Source organism: Nycticebus coucang, chromosome 9 (genome assembly GCF_027406575.1).
Source record: "Nycticebus coucang isolate mNycCou1 chromosome 9, mNycCou1.pri, whole genome shotgun sequence".
NCBI lineage: Eukaryota > Metazoa > Chordata > Mammalia > Primates > Lorisidae > Nycticebus > Nycticebus coucang.
Window position 1 is genome coordinate 54,971,870 of NC_069788.1, and position 25,523 is coordinate 54,997,392.

General features: G+C 38.6%; 1 protein-coding gene across 4 annotated transcripts in view; it reads left to right on the forward strand.

The window, feature by feature from the left end:
* KIAA0319 (KIAA0319 ortholog) overlaps window positions 1-25,523 on the forward strand; it is a 109,659-nt gene that overhangs the window by 19,020 nt on the left and 65,116 nt on the right. For 3 of the 4 annotated variants that reach the window (XM_053602050.1, XM_053602048.1, XM_053602049.1), the window contains one exon: window positions 25,056-25,216. The exons of the other annotated variant lie outside the window; for it this stretch is intronic. In XM_053602050.1, coding sequence (XP_053458025.1) covers window positions 25,162-25,216 — 55 coding nt within the window. In that variant the 5' untranslated portion in view covers window positions 25,056-25,161. The remainder of the gene's footprint in view (window positions 1-25,055; window positions 25,217-25,523) is intronic. 4 annotated transcript variants of the gene reach the window in all.

Genomic DNA, 25,523 nt, shown 5'->3' on the forward strand with positions numbered 1-25,523 from the left:
TACAACCCAACACATTCCATGAAGCAAACATCACCTTGATCCCTAAACCAGGAAAAAAACCAACAAGAAAAGAAAATTATAGACCAATATCACTAATGAATATTGACACAAAAATGCTCAATAAGATCCTAACAAACAGAATCCAACAATACATCAAAAAAATTATACATCATGACCAAGTGGGATTTATTTCAGGGTCTCAAGTCTGGTTCAATATACGTAAATCTATAAATGTAATTCTGCACATAAACAAACTAAAAACTAAAGACTATATAATTCTCTTAATTGATGCAGAAAAAGCTTTTGATAATATTCAGCATCCCTTCATGATCAGAGCACTTAAGAAAATTGGTCGGTAAGCCACCGGCCCCATATACTGAGGGTGGCGGGTTCAAACCTGGCCCCGGCTTAACTGCAACCAAAAAAAAAAAAGAAAAAATAGCTGGGCGTTGTGGCGGGCGCCTGTAGTCCCAGCTACTCGGGAGGCTGAGGCAAGAGAATCGCTTAAGCCCAGGAGTTGGAGGTTGCTGTGAGCTGTGCGAGGCCACGGCACTCTACCGAGGGCCATAAAGTGAGACTCTGTCTCTACAAAAAAAAAAAAAAAAAAGAAAGAAAATTGGTATAGAAGGGACATTTCTTAAACTAATAGAGGCCATCTACAGCAAACCCACAGTCAATATCGTATTGAATGGAGTTAAATCGAAATCATTTCCACTTAGATCAGGAACCAGGCAAGGTTGCCCATTGTCTCCATTGCTCTTTAACATTGTAATGGAAGTTTTAGCCATTGCAAAATTAGGGAAGAAAAGGTGATCAAGGGTATCCACATAGGGTCAGAAGAGATCAAACTTTCACTCTTTGCGGATGATATGATCGTATTTCTGCAAAACACTACGGATTCTACTACAAAACTTTTAGAAGTGATCAAGGAATATAGCAATGTCTCAGGCTACAAAATAAACACCCATAAATCTACAGCCTTTATATATACCAATAATAACCAAGCCGAAAAAACAGTCAAGGACTCTATTCCTTTCACAGTAGTGCCAAAGAAGATGAAATATTTTTGAGTATACCTAACTAAATACGTGAAAGATCTCTACAAAGAGAACTATGAAACTTTGAGAAAAGAAATAGCTGAAGATATTAACAAATGGAAAAATCAACATTGTTAAAATGTCTATACTACCCAAAGCAATATATAATTTTAATGCAATTCCTATTAAAGCTTCACTGTCATATTTTAAAGATCTTGAAAAATTAATACTTCGTTTTATATGGAATCAGAAAAAACCTTGAATAGCCAAAACATTACTCAGCAATAAAAACACAGCAGGAGGAATCACACTACCAGACCTCCAACTGTACTATAAATCGATAGTGATCAAAACAGCATGGTACTGGCACAAAAACAGAGAAGTCGATGTCTGGAACAGAATAGAGAACCAAGAGATCAATCCAGCTACTTAACTGTTATTTGATCTTTGACAAGCCAATTAAAAACATTCAGTGGGGAAAAGATTCCCTATTTAACAAATGGTGCTGGGTGAACTGGCTGACAACCTGTAGAAGATTGAAACTGGACCCACACCTTTCACCATTAACTAAGATAGACTTTCACTGGGTAAAAGATTTGAACTTAAGACATTATACTATAAAAATACTTGAAGAAAGTGCAGGGAAAACTCTTGAAGGAATCGGCCTGGGTGAATATTTTATGAGGAGGACTCCCCAGACAGTTGAAGCAGTGTCAAAAATACACTACTGGGACCTGATCAAACTAAAAAGTTTCTGCACAGCCAAGAACATAGTAAGTAATGCAAGCAGACAGCCCTCAGAATGGGAGAAAATATTTTCAGGTTCTACCTTCGATAAAGGTCTAATAACTAGAATCCACAGAGAACTCAAACGTATTAACAAGAAAAGAACACGTGACCCCATCTCAGGGTGGGCAAGGGACTTGAAGAGAAACTTCTCTAAAGAAGACAGACGCAAGATCTACAAACACATAAAGAAAGCTCATCATCTTTAATCATCAGAGAAATGCAAGTCAAAACTACTTTGAGATATCACCTAACCCCAGTAAGAGTAGTCCACATAAAAAAATTCCAAAACCAGAGATATTGGTGTGGATGTGGAGAAAAGGGCACACTTCTACCCTGCTGGTGGGAATGCACACTAATTTGTTCCTTCTAGAAAGATGTGTGGAGAATACTTAGAGACCTAAAAGTAGACCTGCCATTCGATCCTATAATTCCTTTACTAGGTTTATACCCAGAAGACTAGAAATCATAATATAACAAAGATATCTGTACCAGAATGTTTATTGCAGCCCAATTCATAATTGCTAAGTCATGGAAGAAGCCCAATTGCCCATCAACCCACGAATGGACTAGCAAATTGTGGTATACATGTACCACATGGAATATTATGCAGCCTTAAAGAAAGATGTAGACTTTTATCTCTTTCGTGTTTACATGGATAGAGCTGGAAGATACTCTTCTTAGCAGATTATCTCAGGAATAGAAGAAAAAGTATCCAATGTACTCAGCTCTACTATGAAGCTAAATGATAGCTTTCACATGAAGGCTATAACCCAACTATAGCACAAAACTATGAGGAAAGGGCCAAGGAATGGGAAGGAAGGGGAGAGGTTAGGGAGGAGGAAGGGCAATGGGTGGGGCCACACCTAAGATGCATCTTAGAATGGGTACAGGCGAAACTTGCTGAAGGCAGAATATAAATGTCTACATACAGTAACTAAGAAAATGCCATGAAGGCTACGTTGAACAGTTTGATGAGAATATTTCAGATTGTATATGAAAGCAGCACATTGTACCCCTTGATTTCACTAATGTACACAGCTATGATTTAACAATAAAAAAAAAATACAGTAAAATCCACAGGCAGAAGTCAACATCAAAAAAAAAAAAGAGGTGATGAAAAATTGAATAGCTCCCAATGGAATGTTGCAAACTAACAAAAACAATTATAAATAATGTAACTATGAAAGATGGTTTTTGTGATAAAAACATATTAAATGAAACTGATAGCTTTGTTAAAGTGTCTGCATACATATTGAATAAACTGAAGTAGAACCTAAAAGAAGAAAATAGTCATTTGTTAGCATGATTTGATTATAATTTTTTTAGTGTATGTTTTTGCCATGCTGTTTAAAGAAGGATTTATTTCACTCACTCAGCCTCCATCTAGGCAGTGTTGTAGAGCCTGGGAAGACAGATGCATCAATGAAAGATATGTCTTTTTTTTTTTTTGGTAGAGACAGAGTCTCACTGTACCGCCCTCGATAGAGTGCCGTGGCTTTACACGGCTCACAGCAACCTCTAACTCTTGGGCTTACGCGATTCTCTTGCCTCAGCCTCCCGAGTAGCTGGGACTACAGGTGCCCGCCACAATGCCCGGCTATTTTTTTGTTGCAGTTTGGTCGGGGCTGGGTTTGAACCCACCACCTTCGGCATATGGAGCCGGCGCCCTACTCACTGAGCCACAGGCGCCGCCCATGAAAGATATTTCTTCTGGGGTGTACCTCTCTATGTTTCTATTATATCTGATTTTAAAAATCATACTTATCCCTTTAATAAGCAATTTTAGCTCAGATATAATGCAATAGCAAAGAGGACAGCAATGTTTCAGTCACCAGGTTGTTTCATAGCTCATTCTGTTTTTTATTTCAAAAACTAGTAGCAGCTATGATGAAAGCCTCACCATTCAACATCTATAACTTCTGGCAACAAAATACCATATTCTGGAATGGATGTTTCATATATTTTGAGTCTTCTGTCATTGGTTCCATCACTGCCTAGCTTCCTTTGAGCAGAGATGAAAGATAATATCTGGGACCTAAAGGCCTGAATTATTTTTTCTTCTGAATATAAGGCAGATAGCTTTTTTTTACCCTAAACTTAGAAAATGCTCTCTGTTCTAGGTACTCCCTGGAGTCAGTAATGGGACAGAGTGGTCAAGTTTTAGAAAGTCCTATTTTTTTTTTTTCCTTGGGACGAAGTCTCACTTTGTTGCCCTTGATAGAGTGCTGTGGCATCAGAGCTTGCAGTAACCTCAAATTCTTGGGTTCAAGTTATCATGTTGCCTCAGCCTCCCGAGTAGCTGGGACTATAGGCACCCGCCACAATGCCCAGTTATTATGTATTTTTAATAAGAGACAGCATCTAGGTCTTGCTCAGGCTGGTCTTAAACTCCTGAGCTCAGGCAATCCATCTGCTTTGGCCTCCCAGAGTGCTAGGATTATAGACACGAGCCACTGCACCTGGCCTATTAGCTATTATTATCAACAAATATTCCATCTGTTCATTGAATTTTCTATTTTAATAATCCTATTTTGAATTTCCAAGAACTATTTCTTATTCTTTGATTTTTGCCCTCTTACATAGCAGCCTTTTTTTATTTTATGGAGGTAATATCCTTTTAAGTTTTGCTGAGGAAATTAATTACTATGTTAAAAGGTTATTTTATTTGTTCATCTAACTTGACTTTTTGTTTATCCTGGCCCTTCTCTTTCTTTCTTTATTTCTTTTTCTTTTTTTTTTTTTTTTTTTGCAGCTTTTGGCCAGGGCTGGGTTTGAACCCACCACCTCTGGCATATGGGGCTGGCACCCTACCCCTTTGAACCACAGGCGCCACCCCCTTCTCTTTCTCTCTCTCTCTCTCTCTCTTTCTCTTTCTTATCCCTGGTTTGAAATGGCCCTTCTCTTTCATGTTTTGTGTTTTTATTTCTCAAATGTCTGGCGATTCTTTCTTGCCTGTTTCTTTTGATCTATGAAGGACTCTACTGATTAGGGTATTTGGCTGATTTCCCGTGTAGCTGTCCACTCATTGACTGGATGTGAAGTTTGCTGTGGGATCTGAGTGCATGGGTGGACAGTGACTGAGCAGGGTTCTGTCTGCTGTGGATGGATAGGGACTCCTCAGGTGGGTATGGAAAGGTTAGCTTTACTCAGAGGTCTGTAGAGCTTTATTTGCTCTCCTTTTTTCTGAGAGCCCACAGAGCTGCCACTACAACCCTATGCAGGTAGATCTCTCTCTTGAGAGAGATATTCTCTGGCTTCTCCTTAAAGGCTGTTTTTCATTTAGTGCTTCCCCCAATGATTGCACCTTGGGCTGTTCTGTCTCTGCACTTGTTACGTCAGGGCGTGGAGCTTCCCCAGCATTGACTCCAAGGTCCTATACTTCCTATTTTAAAGGAATGGGTTTTTTGCTTCTTTTCCCAGTCAGTACCATGCCATCTGCTTCCTGTCTTCCAGGAAGTCTTTTTAGTAATGTTCATTCTTATTTTCTAGTGTTGTTTTGGTTTATTTTCTTTTGTCTCTGCATAATCCTACTTGCTTCTCCTCATTTTTTTTTCTCCAATGAGACCATGCATGTGAAGAATGGGAAATGAATATATGTATATCTACCATAATTTACTAGAAAGTTTTCTTTTTTTATTATTAGGTTTCAAAGATTCTATTAATGATGCCTATTTCCCCTCAAGAGAGATTGATGTGAATATATTTGCCGTATGGGCTGTCTCTCTGGATGTCCTTTGGAATAGTGGTGACCCTTGACTTCAGGATCTTTCTCCTCAGAGAACTTAATTCTCTCTTTAATGAACACTTAAGGGCTTGGCCTGTTACTATAGCACCCTGCTTCTCTCAAGCTTTAATGATAAAGTATGTGTGTTAAGTAACTGTGATTAGAGAACCATAAGACAGACATTCATCGGGGGATATCTCTCATACCATCATCTGTCAAAGGTACCTGAAATATCCCTGGATCTTCAGGAATCTCTGTATGAAAATATTAACATCCTCAGAAGAATAAGACTTTAAGGATTAAATAAGTAATAGGTACATATCAGCAACACTTTTAACCTGGGGAAGCATGGGCTTGTAGAAACATAAAAGAAGGCAGACAATGGGAGGGTGGGAAGGACCTGACACAGATCCCTAAAAGGGGAACTGGGCAAATTATATGCTTCTGAACACAATTATAGATTGGCAACTTTTTTTTAAGGTAAAAACTGGAGGCCTCATATTTGAGACCTTCTTAACTAAAATTAAAAACGAGCTCTGGGATGAGAGATAAAAAATTACTTATTGGGTATATTGTATACTCTTCTGGTGATCAGTACACTAAAAGCCATGCTTTCACCATTATATAATTCATCCTTGTAATGAAAAACACTTGTATGCTCTAAATCTATTGACATTTTAAAAAAGAAAAAAGTCCAGATAAATGAGTTCAATATAAAAAAATCATGCCAATACAAATTGAAAAGAAAAAAAATAGTAAAAACACAAAACTAGCTCAAGAGTACTGCAGTCTGAGTGACAAAAATGACTGTTTTGATTTGTGAAGTAGTTTTATATATTTTTGCCTGTCTGAATATCAAATTCAAGAAGCTTTATTTCCCTAACTCCCTACCAAGGTTGGCAAAATATATTGAAAATAAAATAAATTACTGAGCGGCACCTGTGGCTCAAGAAGTAAGGTGCCAGCCCCATATGTCGGGGGTGTTGAGTCCAAGCCCAGCCCTGGTCAAAACTGCAAAACTGCAAAAAAAAAAAAAAAAGAAGAAGAAGAAGAAGAAGAAAAGAAATTGCTAACTTTCTTTCAATAGTGTGTATTATTGGCCAAAGAAATACAGAATGTAATTTTAAGCTAATTCATAAGGCAATTTTAGAATTAATAGCCATTAGTTGGTATTTTTTAGTCAGGCCAAAGCTATATTTGATTTGCTCTGGCTGTAGCAGCCAGGGAATTGCGACTATGTGATTTACACCCCTGCTGCCAGCAAAATGTGGCACTCTCAAGATCAGAAGGCATTATTTTATTTTAAGTTTTTCCCCCTTGCGCATTAAGGCCTCTGTGAAGATCCATCTGACTAGGTGAGAAATGTTTGAAGGATATTTTGAAGATAGGCCAATCCCACCTCTCATGCATTTCCCCTCCTTTCTCGTTAAGTTCATCTTTCAAGCAGCTGTCCCCTCTCTCCTTACTCCTTTTCCATTTTCACTCACTTTCCTGGTGATGTTAAGCAGGTTTGTGGCTTTGAATACCAATTAGACCATGGTGCCTCCCCATGGTCTAATATATAGACCTTATCTAATATATAAGGTCTATATATAAGATCTTGGTCTAATATATAGACCTTATATATTAGACCATGGTCTTATATCTCTCATTCCTGTCTCCTCTAACTCTAGATGAATTTATCCTGTGGTCTATTTGGCAGCTCCACTTAGATGTCTCTTGCATTATTCCCTATTTTGGATAATGGCAGCCGCATTCTCCAGTTGTTCAAAGTCATCTCTTGTCTCACACCATACATCTTAATCCATGAACACATTCTATAGTCTCTGCCCTAAAATAAATCAAGAATCTGACCCCTTCAGTGCTACTGCATGGTGCAAGATGCCCTCCTTTCACCTGCATTATTGGGGAAGCTGCTAACTTGTCTCTCTGCCCTGCCCTTGATCCTTGAACTTTTTTGTTTTAATTTCCAGAAGCTTGAAGGCAGCTAATCCTGCAACCCTTCCCTTCTCAGGAAAGTCTCGAACCCATGAGCTCAGGTTATCCACCTGCCTTGGCCTCCCAGAATGCTAGGATTACAACTTAGAGCCACCACACCCAGTCCTCTTTTTTTTTTTTAATGGAGAGAGACATATGCACATTAGGCAGCACAGTGGAAAGAAAATATTCTCTGGTGTCAGATGTGGCCAGATTTGTCCCAATTCTTGAACAGTTTAGCCTTCCTCAGCCTCAGTTTCATCATCTATAAAATAAGGATAATAATATGTAATTGGTTTTTTTCTCCCAGAGGACTAAAACTAATGCATGTAAAGTGACAGGGACATAATGAAATAAATAATAGTTTTTACAAGAGTTAGTTATGATTTGAATATAAAGTTATACTTGTGATAATCTAGCTTTGGGACATGTCCAGAGGAGGGAGCATTGACTTCATTTTGGAAGCTAGGTTTGGTAAACTGAGGAAGGTGTCATGAAAGAATTGGCTTTTAAGCTAGATTTGCAGGGTGCTGTTGAGAGTATTGGGAAATTGGGGGTGGGGGGTAACAAAAGAAGACAGAGAAGAGAAGGGTATGGAGAGATGGTCTGAAGCATTCGCCTCCTCTCCTGAGGTATCTGTCCTGGCCATCTGTCAGGACTTGCTAATGCGGCTTCCTTCCATCGTTTGAATCAATCTGCATGACGTGCACACAGTCCATCGTAGTTCTAGGGGACCTCCGTGGGGCACCTTGGGGTTGTCCTTACTTTATTGACTTGTAATTATTGGTCACAGCTATAGTGGCTTTTTCTAAGATCAAAGATGAACTCAAGTGCAGTGAAATGGAAAAAAGAAATCCAGGAATAATATATATCTTCCTGTTCTCCATGGGATAGTTCTGGGTAAACCTTGTCAAAAAACAAGGCAGTTAAGTAAATATCAGATTCTGGCTGTGTTGGATCCTGGCTGTCACATACAGGATTTTTTTTCAGATACTCAGCTCCAGCTGAGATGAAAGCTGTTAGCCAGCTCTGAAAATAATTTGTTTCAAAGCATCATGGTGATTCCATCTCTTTGAAATAAAGGTTACTGAATTTAAAAAATTGAAAATTAAAATAAAAATACATTCCTTTTGTTTGATGGCTTATTTTCTAGGTCCTTCCCTCACTTTGGTTCTTTCACTTGAGTGGTGGTGGCTCCTGGTATTCTTTCTTTTGATAAGCAATTATTCACAGTAAGTGATTTCATAAATCTGTGGAGATTCAGGACATTGGCTGAAATCTGGATTGAACTATTCTATGAAGTGTGAAATATAAATGTTGACTCTTTCTCTTGACAGTGTTGTATGTGTGGACTTTCTTCTGAGTAGAGACACACACAAGTTGTGGTTCTAAATGAGCTGCTCAGGGCAAGTAGGCATTTTTTTCATAGCCAGGGTTTCCAGACTTTTTTTTTTTTTTTTTTTTTAGAGACAGAGTGTCACTTTATGGCCCTTGGGTAGAGTGCCATGGCATCACACAGCTCTCAGCAACCTCCAACTCCTGGGCTTAAGCGATTCTCTTGCCTCAGCCTCCCGAGTAGCTGGGACTACAGGCGCCCGCCACAACGCCCAGCTATTTTTTGGTTCAGACATTTTTTCATAGCTATAGGTTGTTATAAGAATGTTCCAAATATGGCCAAATTAAAAAAAAAATTGTTACTTGTCTGAAATTCACATTTAACTGGCAGTCCTGTACTGTATTTTCATTTGCTAAATCTGGCCACCCTGCTCATACTCCACTCCCCTTTGTTATGAGCCTGGGGACTCCCTTCCTGCATGTTATCCTTGCCCTTTCTTAGGGTTCTCGGAGCCTTCAGGGACCAATAGTAAAGGCAAGAATATTAAAGGTATTCATTTTTAAACTATTAAAGACATTCATACAATTAAAAAAAAAACAAAAGGCTATTTGTTTTTTAAAAGTCTCCCAGTGCTCTCCCCTAGTCAGCCTAAACATAATAGTTTCTTTGTATAGTCTTCTGGAGATAATTTTATGCATTTTCAAGTAAATTCATATTTATAGTTTTTCCCACCCTACTTCCTTTCCCCCAAGTGGTGAGTACTATATATATCCCTCTGTACTTTGTTTCTTCACTTAACAAAGGTTCTTGGTATGTATGTGGTCATTACGAAAGTTTCGAAAGACACAAAAATCAAGAAGTGTAAAATCTATGTGTACGGAAACAAAATCCCTCCAGCAGCACTGATAAACCGCACAGGTTGAAAGTTGCACAATGAATCAGAAAGGATGCTCGCGACTGTGTTTCTTGGAAGTAAAATAATGGACCGTAACATAGTCTGTCTTAAAACTTTTGTAGTGACCCACATACTAGCACAAGAAGAGCTTCCTCCTTCTTCTTCCACAAAGGCACAGTATTTCATTAGGTGAGCAGACTATAATTTACTTAACCAGTCTCCTGCTGACAAATGTTTGTTGTTTCCAGTTTTCTAATACCACTATTACTCTAGGAATAATTTAGTGTGCACATGATTTCATAAATGTTTTAAGTGTGTCTGTAGACTAAATTCCTACAAGTAGAATTTCTGGGTTTTCACATCACATTGCCCTCTGCACAGATTGTACTGACTAACATTCCAACTAATAAAGGTTGAGAAGGCCTGTCTACCCTTACTCTCACCAAAGCAGGGAACCATGAGACTTTTTTCATATGTGACAATCTCTTAGGAGAAAATGGTATCTCATCCTTAAAATTTGAGTTTTTCTTTTTATGAGTAAGTTTGAGCATCTTTTGATTTATTTCATATGCCTTTTTTCTTGCCTATTTTCTTTTCTGTGTTCTTTCAGTTGATGAGTTGTTTCTATTGGTTTGTTGTTGATTTGAGGGAGGTTTTATGTGTTAGAGAAGTTATCTTTTTCTATGACATGAGTTAAAAATATATTCCTAGTCTGTTGTTGATACTTTGACTTTGCTTACAGAGATTTCTTCTTAATTTATCCATATAAATTAATAGATTTAATGGATATAATTTATTCATATAATTTTTTTTTTTTTTTTTTTGCAGTTTTTGGCCGGGACTGGGTTTGAACCCGCCACCTCCGGCATATGGGGCCGGTGCCCTACTCCTTTGAGCCACAAGCCTGCCCCATATAAATTTTTTTACATGGAAACAATTATTTGTATTTTTAATATGATTTCTGAGTTCATATCATACCTAGGCCTTCCCTATTCAAAGATTGTAAAAGTAACCTCCTATAGTTTCTTTTTCTTTCTTTCTTTCTTTTTATTTTTACAGACTGGGTCTCGCTGTGTTGCCCAAGGTGGTGTTTGTGTCATGATCATAGCTCACTGCAGCTTCAAATCCCTGGGGTCAAGCAGTACTCCTGCTTCAGGCTTCCAAGTAGCTGGGACTACAGGTGCACCTCACCATGCTGGGCTAATTTTTTTTAGTTTTTTTGTTGGAGGCAGGGTCTTTGTATGTTGCCCAGGCTAGCCTCAAGTGATCTTCCTTCCTTGACCTCCCAAAGTGCTGGGATTACAAGCATGAGCCACCACACCCAGCCCCTATTTTCTTCCTTTTTTAAAAAATAGCTTTATTGAGATATAGTTCACGTATCACGTAATTCACCCATTTAAATTATATAATTCAATGGCTAGTATATTCACAGAGTTGTGCAACCATCACTGCCATTTATTGTAGAATCTTTTTATTACCTCAGAAAGAAACTCTGTATACCTTAGAATTTACTCATTTTTTTCAATCTCCCAACCATAGGCAACTACTAATCTGCTTTTTGTTCATCTGAATTTCCCTATTCTGCATATTTCATATAAATGGCATCATATGATTTATGATTCTTTCTGACTAGCTTCTTTCACTTGGCATAATGTTTTTCTTTTTTTCATAGTATAATGTTTTCAGGGTTCATATATATTGTAGCATGTATCAGTACTTTCTTTTTATTGCCTAATAATATTCCTTTATATAGACAAGATATTATGTTTATCCATGTCTGGTTGATGGCAATTGAATTATTTCTGCTTTTTGGCTATTATGAATAAAACTGCTGGCAGGGCACAGTGGCTCATGCCTATGATCCTAGCACTCTGAGAGGCTGAGGTGGGCGGATTGCCTGAGCTCACAGGTTCAAGACCAGACTGAGCAAGTGCAAAAACCCTGTCTCTAAAAAATAGCTGGGTGTTATGGTAGGCGCCTGTAGTTCCAGCTACCTGGGAGGCTGAGGCAGGAGAATCACTTTAGCCCAAGAGTTTGAGGTTGCTGTGAGCTGTAATGCCACGGTACTCTACCAAGGGTGATTCTGTTTCAAAAAAAAGAAAAGCAAAACGGCTATGAACATTCATATACAAATTTTTTGTGGATATGTATTTTCATTTTTCTTGGGTATATAAGTAAGGCTAGAATTGCTTGGTTATGTAGTTTAACTGTGTGTTTTACCATTTGAAGAACTGGCACATTGTTCTTTTTTTTTGGACAGAGTCTCACTATGTCGCCCTTGGTAGAGTGCTGTGGCATCACAGCTCGCAGCAAGCTCAAACTCTTGGGCTTAAGTGATTCTCTTGCCTCAGCCTTCCAGGTAGCTGGGACTACAGGCACCTGCCATGATGCCCAGCTATTTTTTTGTTGCAGTTGTCATTGTCATTTAGCTGGCCTGGGCCAGGTTTGAACCTGGATCCCTCGGTGTGTGTGGCTGGCGCTGTAACCACTGTGCTATGGGCGCCGAGCCTGCCAAATTGTTTTCTAACATGGCTGAACCATTTATATTCCCCCCAATAGTACATGAGTATTCTAATTTCTTGACATTTATTATTATTATTTTTTTAATATAGCCATTCTAGTGCATGTGAAGTGGTATCCTTTTTGATTTGTATTTCCCTGATAGCAAGTGATATTAAGCATATTTTCATGTGCTTATTAGCCATTTGTGTATCTTCCTTAGAGAACTGTCTATTCAGATTTTTGTTCATATTTAAAATTATTTATCTTTTTATGATTGAGTTGTAATATTTATTTGTATATTCTAGAGATAATTCCATTATTAGATATTATTTGCAGAAATTTTATCCTATTGTGGGTTGTCTTTGATGGTCTTTGAAACACAAAAGTTGTTCATTTTGTGTTGCCTATTTTGTTTATATTTCCTTTTGTTTGATCTTTTGGCATCATCTCTAAGAAACTATTGCCTAATCCAAGGTTATGAAGATTATACCTGTGTTTTTTCCTAATAGTTTATAGCTTTAGCTCTTACATGTGGGTCTTTGATATATTTTAAGTTAACTTTTGTATATGTGTGTCGTAGGGGTCAATTTTTGTTTTCACCTTTTCATATCTGGTTGTTGCAGCATCCTTTATTGAAAGGACTATTTTTTTCCCCATTTAATTATCCTAGAACTTTTGTCATAAATCAATTCCTTAGGTCACTTCTTATTGGTCAAGGGAACAATACAACAAGAGGAATTTTTAATTCTAAATATTTATGTACCCAACTTTCATGTTCCCAGATTTATGAAACAGACCTTAATTGATCTGAGCAATATGATATCCTATAATACCATTATAGTGGGGGCTTTACCACTCCTCTGACAGAACTGGAAGATCCTCCAAACAGAAACTAAACAAAGATGCAAGGGACATAAATGTGACCCTAGAACAAATGGGCTTAATAGTTTTATACAGAACACATCATCCCAAAGCTAAGAAATTCATGTTCTTCTCATTAGTCCACAGAACATACTCCAAAACAGATTGTATCCCCAGACACAAATAAAACCTCAACAAAATTAAGAGTTGACATTTTACCTTCTTAGACCACAAGGCAATAAAGTTGGACCTCAGCTCCAACAAAAATTTTCATCCCCACACAAAGGCATGGAAATTAAGCAACCTAAAAGTGAATAACAGTTGGGTCAAGGAAGAGATAAAGGAAGAAATTATTAAATTCCTCAAATATAACAATAATGAAGCAAAACCTGTGGGATACTACAGAAGCAGAATTAAGAGGGAAATTTATCACATTAGATGCCTATACCTGAAAAACATACATAGAGCACATCAACAATCTAATGAATCATCTTAAGGAAATGGAAAAGGAAAAGCAATCCCAAACCTATTAGAATAAGAGAAATAACCAAAATTAAATAAGAAATAAATGTAATTGAAAACAAACAAACAAAAAAACATTCAGAAAATTAATGAAACAAAAAGTTGGTTCTTCAAAAAGATAAATAAAATTGATAAACCATTTAAGAAGATACGGAACAGTAAAATCTCTAATAACTTTAATTAGAAACAAAAAAGGGGACTTTTGGGGACAAGACATGATTGTAAGAGGGGTTTTACATAACAAATGCAATCAGTGTAACCTGGTTTCTTGTACCCTCAATGAATACCCAACAATAAATTAAAAAAAAAAAAAGAAAGAAAAATCAGTGTAACCTGGCTTATTGTACCCTCAATGAATCCCCAACAATAAAAAAAAAAAAGAAACAAAAAAGGGGAAGTAACATTGGATACCACAGAGATACTAGAGACTATCTCTGAGTACTACAAGAAACTCTATGCCCAGAAATTTGACAAATATGGAGGAAATGGACCAATACTTGAAATCACACCCTCTCCCTAGACTGAACCAAGAAGAAATAGATCTCCTGAATAGACCAATATCAAGCATTGAGACTGAAGAAATAATAAAAAATCCTCCAACCAAAAAGTCCCTTCAAAGATGAGTTTGTATCTGTACAATTGAGAAGGTAGGAAACTTCCCCAACATGTTCTGTGAAGCAAACATCATCTTGATACCAAAACCAGGAAAGGGCCCAACTAAAAAAGAGAACTACAGACCAATTTCACTCATGAATATTGATGTAAAAATCCTCAATAAAATTTTAGCCAATAGATTACAGCTACACATTAAAAAAATTTTATGTCAGGAAGCCAAGTAGGCTTCATCCAGGGATGCAGGGCTGGTTTAACATACGCTAATCCATAAATATAATTCATATCAACAGAAACAAAAACAAAGACCATAAGATCCTCTCAATACTTGCAGAAAAAGCATTTGACAAAAAAGCATTTGACAAATACTTTTTCAGCATCCTTTTCTAACAAGAACACTTAATATAGGCATAGGTGGTACATTTCTTAAACTGATTGAAGCTATCTATGACAAACATACAGCTAATATCATACTGAATGGAGTAAAACTGAAAGCTTTTCCACTTAGAATTAGAACCAGACAAGGATGTCTGTCCTCTATTGCCACCTCTAGTCAACATATTTCTGGAAGTTCTAGACAATGCAATCAGGCAAGAGGAAGATATAAAGGACATGCAAATGAGGGTAGAGGAAGCCAAACGCTCACTCTTTGTCAATGATATGGATCTTAGAGAACTCCAGACACTCAACCACAAGACTCCTGGAAGTGATCAAGAAATACAGTAATGTCTCAGGATATAAAATCAAGGTTCACAAATCAGTAGCCTCTGTATATGCCAATAATAGCCAAGTTGAGAAGCTAATCAAAACACTGTTCTCTTCACAGTAGCTTCAAAGAAAATGAAATACCTAGGAATATACTTAACAAAACAGGTGAAAGACCTCTACAAAGAGAATTATGAAACCCTAAGAAAATAAATAGCAGAAGACATTAACAAATGGAAGAACATACCATGCTCTTGGCTGGAAAGACTCAACATTGTCAAAATGTCTATACTACCCAAAGCAATCTACAGATTTAATGCAATCCCCATTAAAATACCAACATCATGCTTTGAAGAACAGGAAAAAATAGTTCTTTGTTTCTTGTGGAACCAGAAAAAAACCCATATAGTCAAGGTAATTTTTAGTAATAAAAACAAAGCCAAAGGCTTCACCCTACCAGACTTAAGGTAATATTACAAGTCCACAGTGATCAAAAGAGTAGGGTATTGGCACAAAAATAGAGACATAGACATATGGAACCAAATAGAAAGCCAAGAGAGGATATCAGTCTCTTATAGCTCTCTGATCTTTGATAAACCAAACAAAAGCATACACTGGGGTAAATAATCCCTATTCAATAAATGGTGCTGGGAGAACTGGATTACCACATGTACAAGACTGAAACTTGGACCTGCACCTTTCACTACTTAAAATAATTGACTCAAGATGGATAAAAGATTTAATTGTAAGACATGAAACAGTAAAAATTCTAGAAGAAAGTGTGGGAAAAACTCTTAAGGATGTCAGTCTGGAGAAAGATTTTATGAAGAAGACTTCAACAGCAATTGGAACAACAAAAATAAACAAATGAGACTTAATTAAACTGAAAAGCTTCTGCACACTAAGGACACAGAAATGAAAGCAAGTAGACAATCTTCAGAATGGGAAGAGGTATTTGCATGTTATGAATCTGACAAGGGCTTGATAACTAAGAGCTACAGAGAACTCAGATTAATCAACAACAACAAAAAAAGGAGCAACTAATCCTATTTATCATTGGGCAAGAGGCATGAACAGAACCTTCTCTGAGGAAGATAGACAAATAGCTAACAAACGTATGAAAAAATGCTCGTCTTCCCTAATCATCAGAGGAATGCAAGTCAAAACCACCCTGAGATTTCACCTAACTCCAGTGAGAATAGCCCACATCACAAAGTCCCAAAGCTGCAGATGTGGATAGAAGGGAACACTTTTACACTGCTGGTGGGACTACAAACTAATTCAGCCTCTTTGGAAAGAAGTATGGAGAATCCGCAAATAACTCAAATTAGTTGATCCTGTGATCCTATTACTAGACATCTACCCAGAAAAAAAAAATCATTCTATCATAAAGATATTTGCACTAGATTTTTTTTTAGACAGAGTCTCAGTCACCCTCAGGTTGAGTGCCATGGTGTCATAGCTTACAGCAACCTCAAACTCTTGGGCTCAAGCAATTCTCTTGCCTCAGCCTCCTGAGTAGCTGGGACTACAGGCACCCACCACAATGCCTGGCTATTTTCTAGAGATGGGGTCTTCCTCTTGCTCAGGATGGTCTTGAACTCCTGAAGTCAAGCAATCCATCTGCCTCAGCCTCCTAAAGTGCTAGGATTACAGGTATGAGATACTGTACCTGGCCCTTGGACTAGATTGTTTATCTTAGCTCAATTTACAATTGCCAGGATGTGGAAACAACCTAAATGCCAAGCAATCTATGAATGGATTAACAATCTGTGGTGTATGTATACTATGAAATACTATTCAGCCCTAAAAAAGATGGAGACCTTACATCTTTTATATTAACCTGGATGGAGTTGAAACACATTATTCTTGGTAAAGTATCACAAGAATGGAAAGCCAAATATCCAACATACTCAATGCTAATATGAAGCCAGTAGATGATCTAATACACACTCATGTAAGAGAAAAACTCTACTCAAGTTGGGGAGAAGGGGAAAAAGGGAAGGAGCAAAGGGGAAGGGAATTGGTGTGCTCTCACTTAATGGGCACAATGTAAGGGTATGTGGCATACCTTTTGGTGTGGGACACAACTGTAAGAGGGACTCTACCTAACAAATGCAGACGTTGTAACCTAATTGTTTGTACCCTTACCTTTACCTGAAATAAAAAATGAATCAATTCCATAGTTTCTTATAGTACTTTTAATGACCTTGGTTTTTATATTAGGAATTTTCTTGGTGTGAGGCAGGGATACAACTTAGCATTTTTTCAAATGGCTACTCATTTTTCCAATAACATTTATTTAATCATCTGTCTTTCCTCCATTATCTGATGCCATTTTTAACCATCTCCTATAGTCTTATAAGTATTTGAGTTCATTTCTTGAATATTTGTATCATTCAGTTATCTATTTTTGCGCCTGTACCATCCTCTTTTAATGACTATGGTGTTATATTATGTTCTACTGTATGGTTGGACCAGTTTTCCCTCTAATTCTCTTATTTTGCAAAAAATTTTGGCTTTTTTCCCCTTGTTTTCCCATTTGAACTTTAAAATAATTTTTGTCTAGTTTCCCATTTCCCCAAATATAAATTTTGCCAGCCTCATTTTTATTGGAAATGTAGAAATTTATATGCTAATTTAGGAAAACTGATATATTTGTGATATTAATCTCAAGAATATTATTTTTTAATTATTTATTTATTTATTTATTTAGTGTGTGTGTGTGTGTGTGTGTGTGTGTGTGTGTGTGGTTTTTGGCCAGGGCTGGGTTTGAACCCACCACCTCCAGCACATGGGATTGGCGCCCTACCACTTTGAGCCACAGGCACCGCCCCAATCTCAAGAATATTTATTCATGTTTTTCTTCCTTTATTGAAGTTTCTTTGTGTCCTTCAGTAGCATTTTTAAGTTGCCTTAAAATAGATATGTAGATATCTTTTTGGGGGGAGGGAGACAGATGCTCACTTTCTTGCCCCTGATAGAGTGCTGTAGCATCATAGCTCACAGCAACCTCAAAATCTTGGGCTCAAGCAATCTTTCTTCCTCAACCTCCCAAGTAGCTGGCACTACAGGTACCTGCTACAACACTGGGCTATTTTTAGAGATTGGGTTTCACTCTTGCTCAGGCTGGTCTTGAACTCACGAGTTCAAGCAATCCACCTATTTCCGGCTTCCAGAGGGCTAGAATTACAGGCATGAGCCACTGTGCCCAGCCCAATATGTAGATATCTTGTTAAATTCATCTTAATTCTTCTATTTTTTGTCTCTTGCTTTTGGTATAGTCTTCTATTATGTCATCTATATTCTTTTTTCTTTTTAATCAGAAAATTTACTCATTTTATTTGTATTCTTTTTTTTTTTTTTTTTTTGTAGAGACAGAGTCTCACTTTATGGCCCTCGGTAGAGTGCCGTGGCATCACACAGCTCACAGCACCCTCCACCTCCTGGGCTTAAGCGATTCTCTTGCCTCAGCCTCCCGAGTAGCTGGGACTACAGGCACCCACCACAATGCCCAGCTATTTTTTTGGTTGCAGTTCAGCCAGGGTCGGGTTTGAACCCGCCACCCTCGGTATATGGGGCCGGCGCCCTACCGACTGAGCCACAGGCGCCGCCCTTGTATTCTTTTTTTAATTACTATATTCTTATAGTCTTCTATTATGTCTTCCAATTGTTGTTGATAGTTAGAATTTTAAGAGAAACTGAATACCATACAATTTAATCTGTATTTTTTAAAATCATTTTCTCCTTGAGGTTTAAAACCAGATATTTAAGGATCTTTTTCCTCCCTCCTTCCTTCCTTTCTTTCCTCCTTCCTTCTTTCCTTTTTCCTCTCTGTCTCTCTTTTCTTTCACAAAAATCTCTTTAGTTTGTTTAAGAATGTGTTCACCAAAAAGAACCCAAATTCTGTGAAATTATTTAAAAAGGTTTATTCTGAGCTGAATATGTGAGATTACAGCCTGGAAAGCCACACCCAAGAAGTGGTTGGATTAGTTTGGTTGTATACATTTTAGGGAGACAGGAATTACATGTAAAGTCATAAATCAATATGTGGAAGTTTTATATTGATTTGGCCCCAAAAGGCAGGACATCGTGAAGCATGAATTATAGGTTATAGTTAGCCTTAAAGATCCTTGGATTTGCAATTGGTTAAAGAAATGAAGCTTTGTCTAAAGCCTTGGAATGTTCTAAGATAAGAAAGTCTATTAGAGCCCGAGCCCCCGTGATCCTTAGTCAGGCACTCAGTCATTGTCTAATACTCCCCTCACCTATCATGTACCGTCTCAGTAAAAGGCTACTGTGGAGGTTGCTGGGGGCTACCCTGCAATCAAGGTTAGCCCGCCTCCTGCAAGCTTGTACTTGTAAAAATAGTCTATCAATCAGAGATAAGCCATGGTTCATATACTGGACATATACCCAGACTCAAGTGATCTGTTAATAAGTTGATGATATGCAACTTGGTTTAACCTTTGATTTACCTGGCCTGAGGCCTGTTACTCATTTTGTATCTTGTTACAAAGAATAACTCCAAAAGGGACAGGACATAACTAGGCATGTCTGACCTCTCTTTTCCTCATGGCTGGCAACTTAACTTTAAGGATTTTGAGGGAGAGTCAAGAGGGGGTCCATTTAATTGGCTGGCATCTTAAGATTTTATTTTAGTTCACAAATGTGTACCCTCTGGTCCTACTAAATTTCCATAAGAGCAGCTCTTCCATATTTTCAAAAATAGATCTGAATATTTATGTACTTGTAAGTAGGGTAATGTGAAAATGATTAAATGCACTTCTTGCTCTCCACCCTGCCCAACCAGCAGTGGGGCTGATGCCTGCCTGGACTACTGTTAGTGCAGGCCCATGTGCAGCAGCTTATGGTCTGAGCAGTCCACCTTCCTTCCCTCCAGAACCAGGTTCAGCCTTTGCACAGGCTGCTGGCCTGCCTGAAAGGGAGCCAAGCAAGGAGGACACTCAGCCTGGTCTTTCAGGCTCAGCGAGGGGAGCACTACCCATGCTCCAACTCTGCCCCACCGAATGCTTTGAAGCCACTGCAAAGGCCTGCTTCTTGCCCTGAGGTCAGGCCTGTCTGGGAAGGGGTAGAGGCACACCAAAGTGCTAAGAGTAGAAGGAAGGGCAGGCTGATGGGACTGGACCTGAGACAGGCCTGGGCTGGGACCTGGACCAAGATGTGGCGTCACCTTGCCTGTGGGTCTAAGAGCAGTTTATTTCTGGAGGCCTCTTACTCAGGCTGGTCTTGAACTCCTGAGCTCAAGAGATCCTCCACCTTGCCTCCCAGAGTGCTAGGATTAAGGTGTGAGGCACCACACTTGACCTAAAGTGTCTTCTTTCTACTTTGTTAACAGTTGGAGACTACAAAGTTATTTGGCATCTCTGCAGCAATTTTTAAATCATCTGTCACTTGAAAAATATGGATTTTTGTGTCTTTCTTTCTTTTTTCTTTTTTTTTTTTTTTAAGAGATGGATCTTGTTTTTGCACCCAGGCTGCAGCTGAGTGGTGCAATCATAGCTCACTGCAGCCTCAAGCTTCTGGGCTGAAGTGGTTCTCCAACCTCAGCCTCTATAGTAGCTACCACTACAGGCATGAGCCACCATGACTGGCTAAAAAAAGTTTTTAACTAAAGGAATATATTTCTATTTAAAATGCATATTTGAACTGAACATTACCATTTTTAGAAACACATTGTTAAGTTACATTTTAAGATTTGTTTCTTTTCTTCAGGAAGCTTACAATTTAGTTGGAGAGAAAATATATATACACCTGAAAAAATTAATTGCTCCTATAAAGAAGCACATGCATCTAAGTGATTTTAGAATTCTATGGCATGCCTGCCACTTTAAAAAATTACTGGACTGTCATAAAGTTTCAGCTTTATAGTGTTTGTAATCTCTATGTGTATCTGCTTTGATTTTCTCTGAATCCAAGCATTTATAGCCCACAAACTGGGGGAGGGGAGATCAAATGAGACTATGTGAGAATATCTAAGCCTTCTTTAAAAATGAAAATTAGGGGGCGGCGCCTGTGGCTCAAAGGAGTAGGGTGCTGGCCCCATATACCAGAGGTGGTAGGTTCAAACCCAGCCTGGGCCAAAAACTGGAAAAAAAAAAAAAGAAAAAGTTAAAAAAAATTAAAAAAAAATGAAAATTAGGATTGTACTTTATTAATTCAAAGGAAAGATGTGGTCAGTTTAGGGAAAAAAGGAAAATACAGATGAGAAAAGAAAAAAAAAAACATTATTCTCACTAGTTTTCTTCTTGGAGGGCATTTCCTTTCAGTTCTTTGCATGTATGAAGTTGATCTGTGCAGAGTTTATGTAAGGAGATTATATATTTGTACTATTTATAATATTTTGAACTTGTCAAGCCTTATTTTATAAGTCCTTTTTTACCAGTCAGATTTAACTTTATTTTTGATAAGAAATTAGACAGGCTTTCTGTATGAATTCTTTAAAATTTATCTTCTTTCACAAACACTGGAAACAACAGGGATGTGGGTGAAAGGTCAGCACCAGGAGAGAGCATGAGTTTATCAAGAGAACTGGGCCATTTAGAGTCGTGTAATAAGGAAGGAAGGACTTCTAAAGTAACCCAGAGTGGAAGGTACTTTCTTCATAGAACCATTGAGGGGTGTTGGGAGCACTACAGGGAAAGCTTGAGATCTGCAGGCTAAAGACTATCTCTGATACTGTGTTCTTTGCTATAAAAAGGAAATAACAAACACTTCTACCTCAGAGACAGTTGTTATAAGTAGACCAAATAAGATAATATATGTCGAAGCATTATTTCAGCCATCATATTTATTTAAAAAGCAAAACCTATAAACTCTTAGAGCTGAAAGGACTTATGATAACATCTAGGCCATACACTCAGGAAATGGAAGCACATTGTTTGCTTACATTAATGTACCAAATTAAAAACCCTTAAGTGTAGCTATAAGAATAGGAAATGCTTTTGTGACTGAACACTCTGTGTTTTCCCTGAGATAGTCACAAAGACTGGCTTTCCTGTTACAATGTGGTTATGTAGGTTGCACAAAGGCATGCCTCCAAAGCGTGGGGATTGGGAATTGGCCTACAGTCTATTTCCCAAGCTCTGTGTCTTCAGAGCTGTGTCTGCGATGAGAAGTGCCTTTGTTTGTTTGTTTGTTTGTTTATTTTTGAGACAGAATCTCACTCTGGTGCCCAGGCTACAGTGCTGTGGTCATCGTAGCTCACTGCAACCTCTAACTCCTGGGTTCAAGTGCTCCTCCTGCCTCAGCCTCCTGAGTAGCTGGGACAACAGGCACCCGCTACTGTGCCAGGCTTATTTTTCTATTTTTAGTAGAGATGGGGTCTCGCTTTTACTCAGGCTAATCTTGAACTATTGCGCTCAAGCATTCCACCCACTTAGGCCTCCCAGAATGCTAAGATTAAAGGCGTGAACCACCATGCCTGGCCTAGAGAAGTGCCTTTTCTTAATTTGCCAGAAGAGGCTGTGTGGTATGGTTGAGGCCCAGTCTTATTCATGGGATTCTTGTCAACTATCCCTGGCTGACAGCCTTTGCTGTTTTGGGCCCCAGCAGCCTGGGCAGCTGAATGATGCCATTTCTGGGGACCCAGCTGCTCTTTTCCCATCTTTTGGTTAGGGAGTGACCAGTGGCTACAGATGGAAAATGGCCAGTTCTGTTCTTTTGTTTGCTCCCATCTCAAACCACACTTTCCTCACTGGAAGGAAAGGAAGTTATTGGTGGCAAATGGTTTGTATCACCAGGAGTTCTCTGGGGTTTCATGCATGAATCTGTGAGCTCTGAATGTTTTCATTTCCCATTTTACTTTACCAAAGCTAATGTTCTGATGGCCACTGTGTTGGTCATCCTGACACCTCCTGGTTTTACCTAGCTCACCTTTACTCCAGTTCCTTCCCAGTCTCTTGGTCTAACTCAGCTCAACAACTCTGGACCCTTGTAGCTTTCTTTCACCTCCCCTAAAGCAGTGATCAGCAATGGTTGTAGGTTGGGTAGCAGCCTTGCTCCACAGCAGGACAGAGCCTTCAGTGTAATTCAACAGAAGGCACTCTCATGATTTCAATTGTTTCTTGATGAAAACTCAGAAGCAAGGTCTGGAAGGTCTGCTGTCTTTCCAGAGAATGCAGTGGGTTTGATTTTGTTTGCAGGTTCCTTGTCCTTTCCAATTTCCTCTCACCTTCCCTTGTTTACCACGTAACTCTTACACATGGCTAACTGGGAGGCCTCTGTTAGGATATTTCCCATTCTTTTTCATCCCTACGGTATTATAAATTTATAAATGTACTGCAGTGCTTTTGGACAAGAGTGAAGAAGAGTCTTATTCTTTCATAAAAGAATGTGTGTGCATAGATGGAGAAGGAATGAAGGGGTAGGTGGGGAGAAGCTGGTGTGAACTGGAACTTAAATCTAGTTTACCACAATATACCAAAACTTGCAGCTCATCGCAGGAGTCTGACACATTCATTGAGGAAACACTTTTCAGGGTTTCGAACATGGGCTTGTCTTTCCTCTGGGAGCCTTTGTTACATATCTGAAATAGCAAGTGCTTGGAGTCCATGGCGTCCAGAGACTGGATTCCAAGTCCAGACCTCTTAGCACTGGTTCTTTAGCCTTGGGCAAATCAGCTAACATTTTTGAACCTCAATTTCATCATCTTTAAGACAGAGATAATATTGTCTGGGTTGTTGTGGAGATCACACTGAGGAAGGGTTAGGCAAAAATAACATGCTGATATTACTATATTTCATTGAATCTAAGATACTACTGATTGTAAGATGCACTGCTGTTTTAAATACACTAAGGAAGAAAATATGCTGCCAAATAAAGCAAACCACATTGCTTTACTATCACTTAGGATATTTATACATATTGAAAGAGATTTTTGGGCAGATCATTTAGATGTTGATTTTTATCACAGATCAGTCATTCTTATGAATACATAGAAAGGAGGATGCAATGACACAAATTAAAATATTCCTGAGTTTTCTTACTACCATATAACTTGTCTATGCATTTGTTACCTGTTGTTTTCCCACTATATTACCTATGTGTCCTGGGGGAAGCAGCATTTTTAAAAAGAATTGTTTGTGTTGTCATTGGGATGTTCTTCCCACTTTCTGATACTAGTTCTGCATGGGTGATGTACAGGCACAGTAACATCTATTTCTTGCCTGGCACTTGGCCAGCTGCAATTAATTGTAAGACATCCTAATAACAGAGATGACAAAATGTGAAAATATTTGTGTTTGAATTAATGAAATATGGTAGTATGACTTATTTAATCATTATTTTATAGGTTTGAGCTTTGAGAAACTGAGTATCAAAATAGACAATGTCCAGATCATATATAAAAATAGAATTCTGACCACAACCTTCACCAATCTGCAAGTAAAACAGCCCCTTATCAACAATAAACAGTGCAGGAAGGCAGTCTGCTGTAAGTTAGACTTGCAAGAAGCCAGGTTGCTATCTCTAATAACAATCCTAGAAACTAAATATGAACTTATGTAACAATTGGCTGCAGATGGCCAGGACTTGATTAATAACTGATAGCTTCACTAATTTTTTCCCCTTTTTCCAACTTAGTACCAACCAGAGAAAGCCAAGCATGCTTTCATAGCCAATCCCACAGGGTGCCGCCCTCTGAGTTAACCCCCTATATCAACCTCCCCATACCAACAGCCTCCAATCAGGGCACTACTGAAGCCTCCCTTTTTCCTACTATAAAGGTTTCCTGCTTCTTTGCCTGCCTTCAAATCCCTGCCAAAACACAAGTGATTGTGACTGTCTGCTATTACAACCTCTGAATAAATAGCTATTGCTTTTCTCATCTGGTTGGTCTTCATTTATGTCCAAAGCTTGTAGAGAAGCAGTAATGAGACTCTGCCTCTTCTTAAGAACTATACTTGCTCTGTGAACAAATTCCTCTGGGTGAATGGTTGCCTGGGATATGGCCCTGTGATGGGAACAGAGCAGGCTTCCCACTGACATGAATGAATGATAGAAATAATTTTGGATGTTTCTACATTTACCTATTCTTTTCTTCCTTCTTGTCTCTTTTCTGTTTTTCCTTTGAAGTTCTTGAGGCCAAATCTGGCTCCTAAAAAAACATCAAGAGAAGCTTGCAACCATCACCCTTGAGGGCTGCCTCAGAAGCCTGCCATCAGCCACTGGGTGATGTAGAATGGCGCCCCCTTCAGGAGTTCTCTCTTCACTGCTGTTGCTGGTGACCATTGCAGGTAGGGAACCAGTGCCCTGGAGATGCTGGTGCCAGACTTGAGCATCTTGTCTAACTTAAGCAGGTTTGATCAACCTGAGGGGAAGGTACTATGTCTTTGCTTTTCAATAGAGTTATTATTTTACATATAAAAGGCATGACACAGTGGCTGAAGGAGGTGGCTCATGCCTGTAATCTCAGGCCAAGGGTGGGTAGATTACCTAAGTACAGGAGTTCAAGGCCAGTCTGAGCAAGAGCAAAACTCCCTGTCTCTAAAAAATAGCTGGGAGTTGTGGTGGGCGCTTATAGTCCCAGCTACTGAGGAGGCT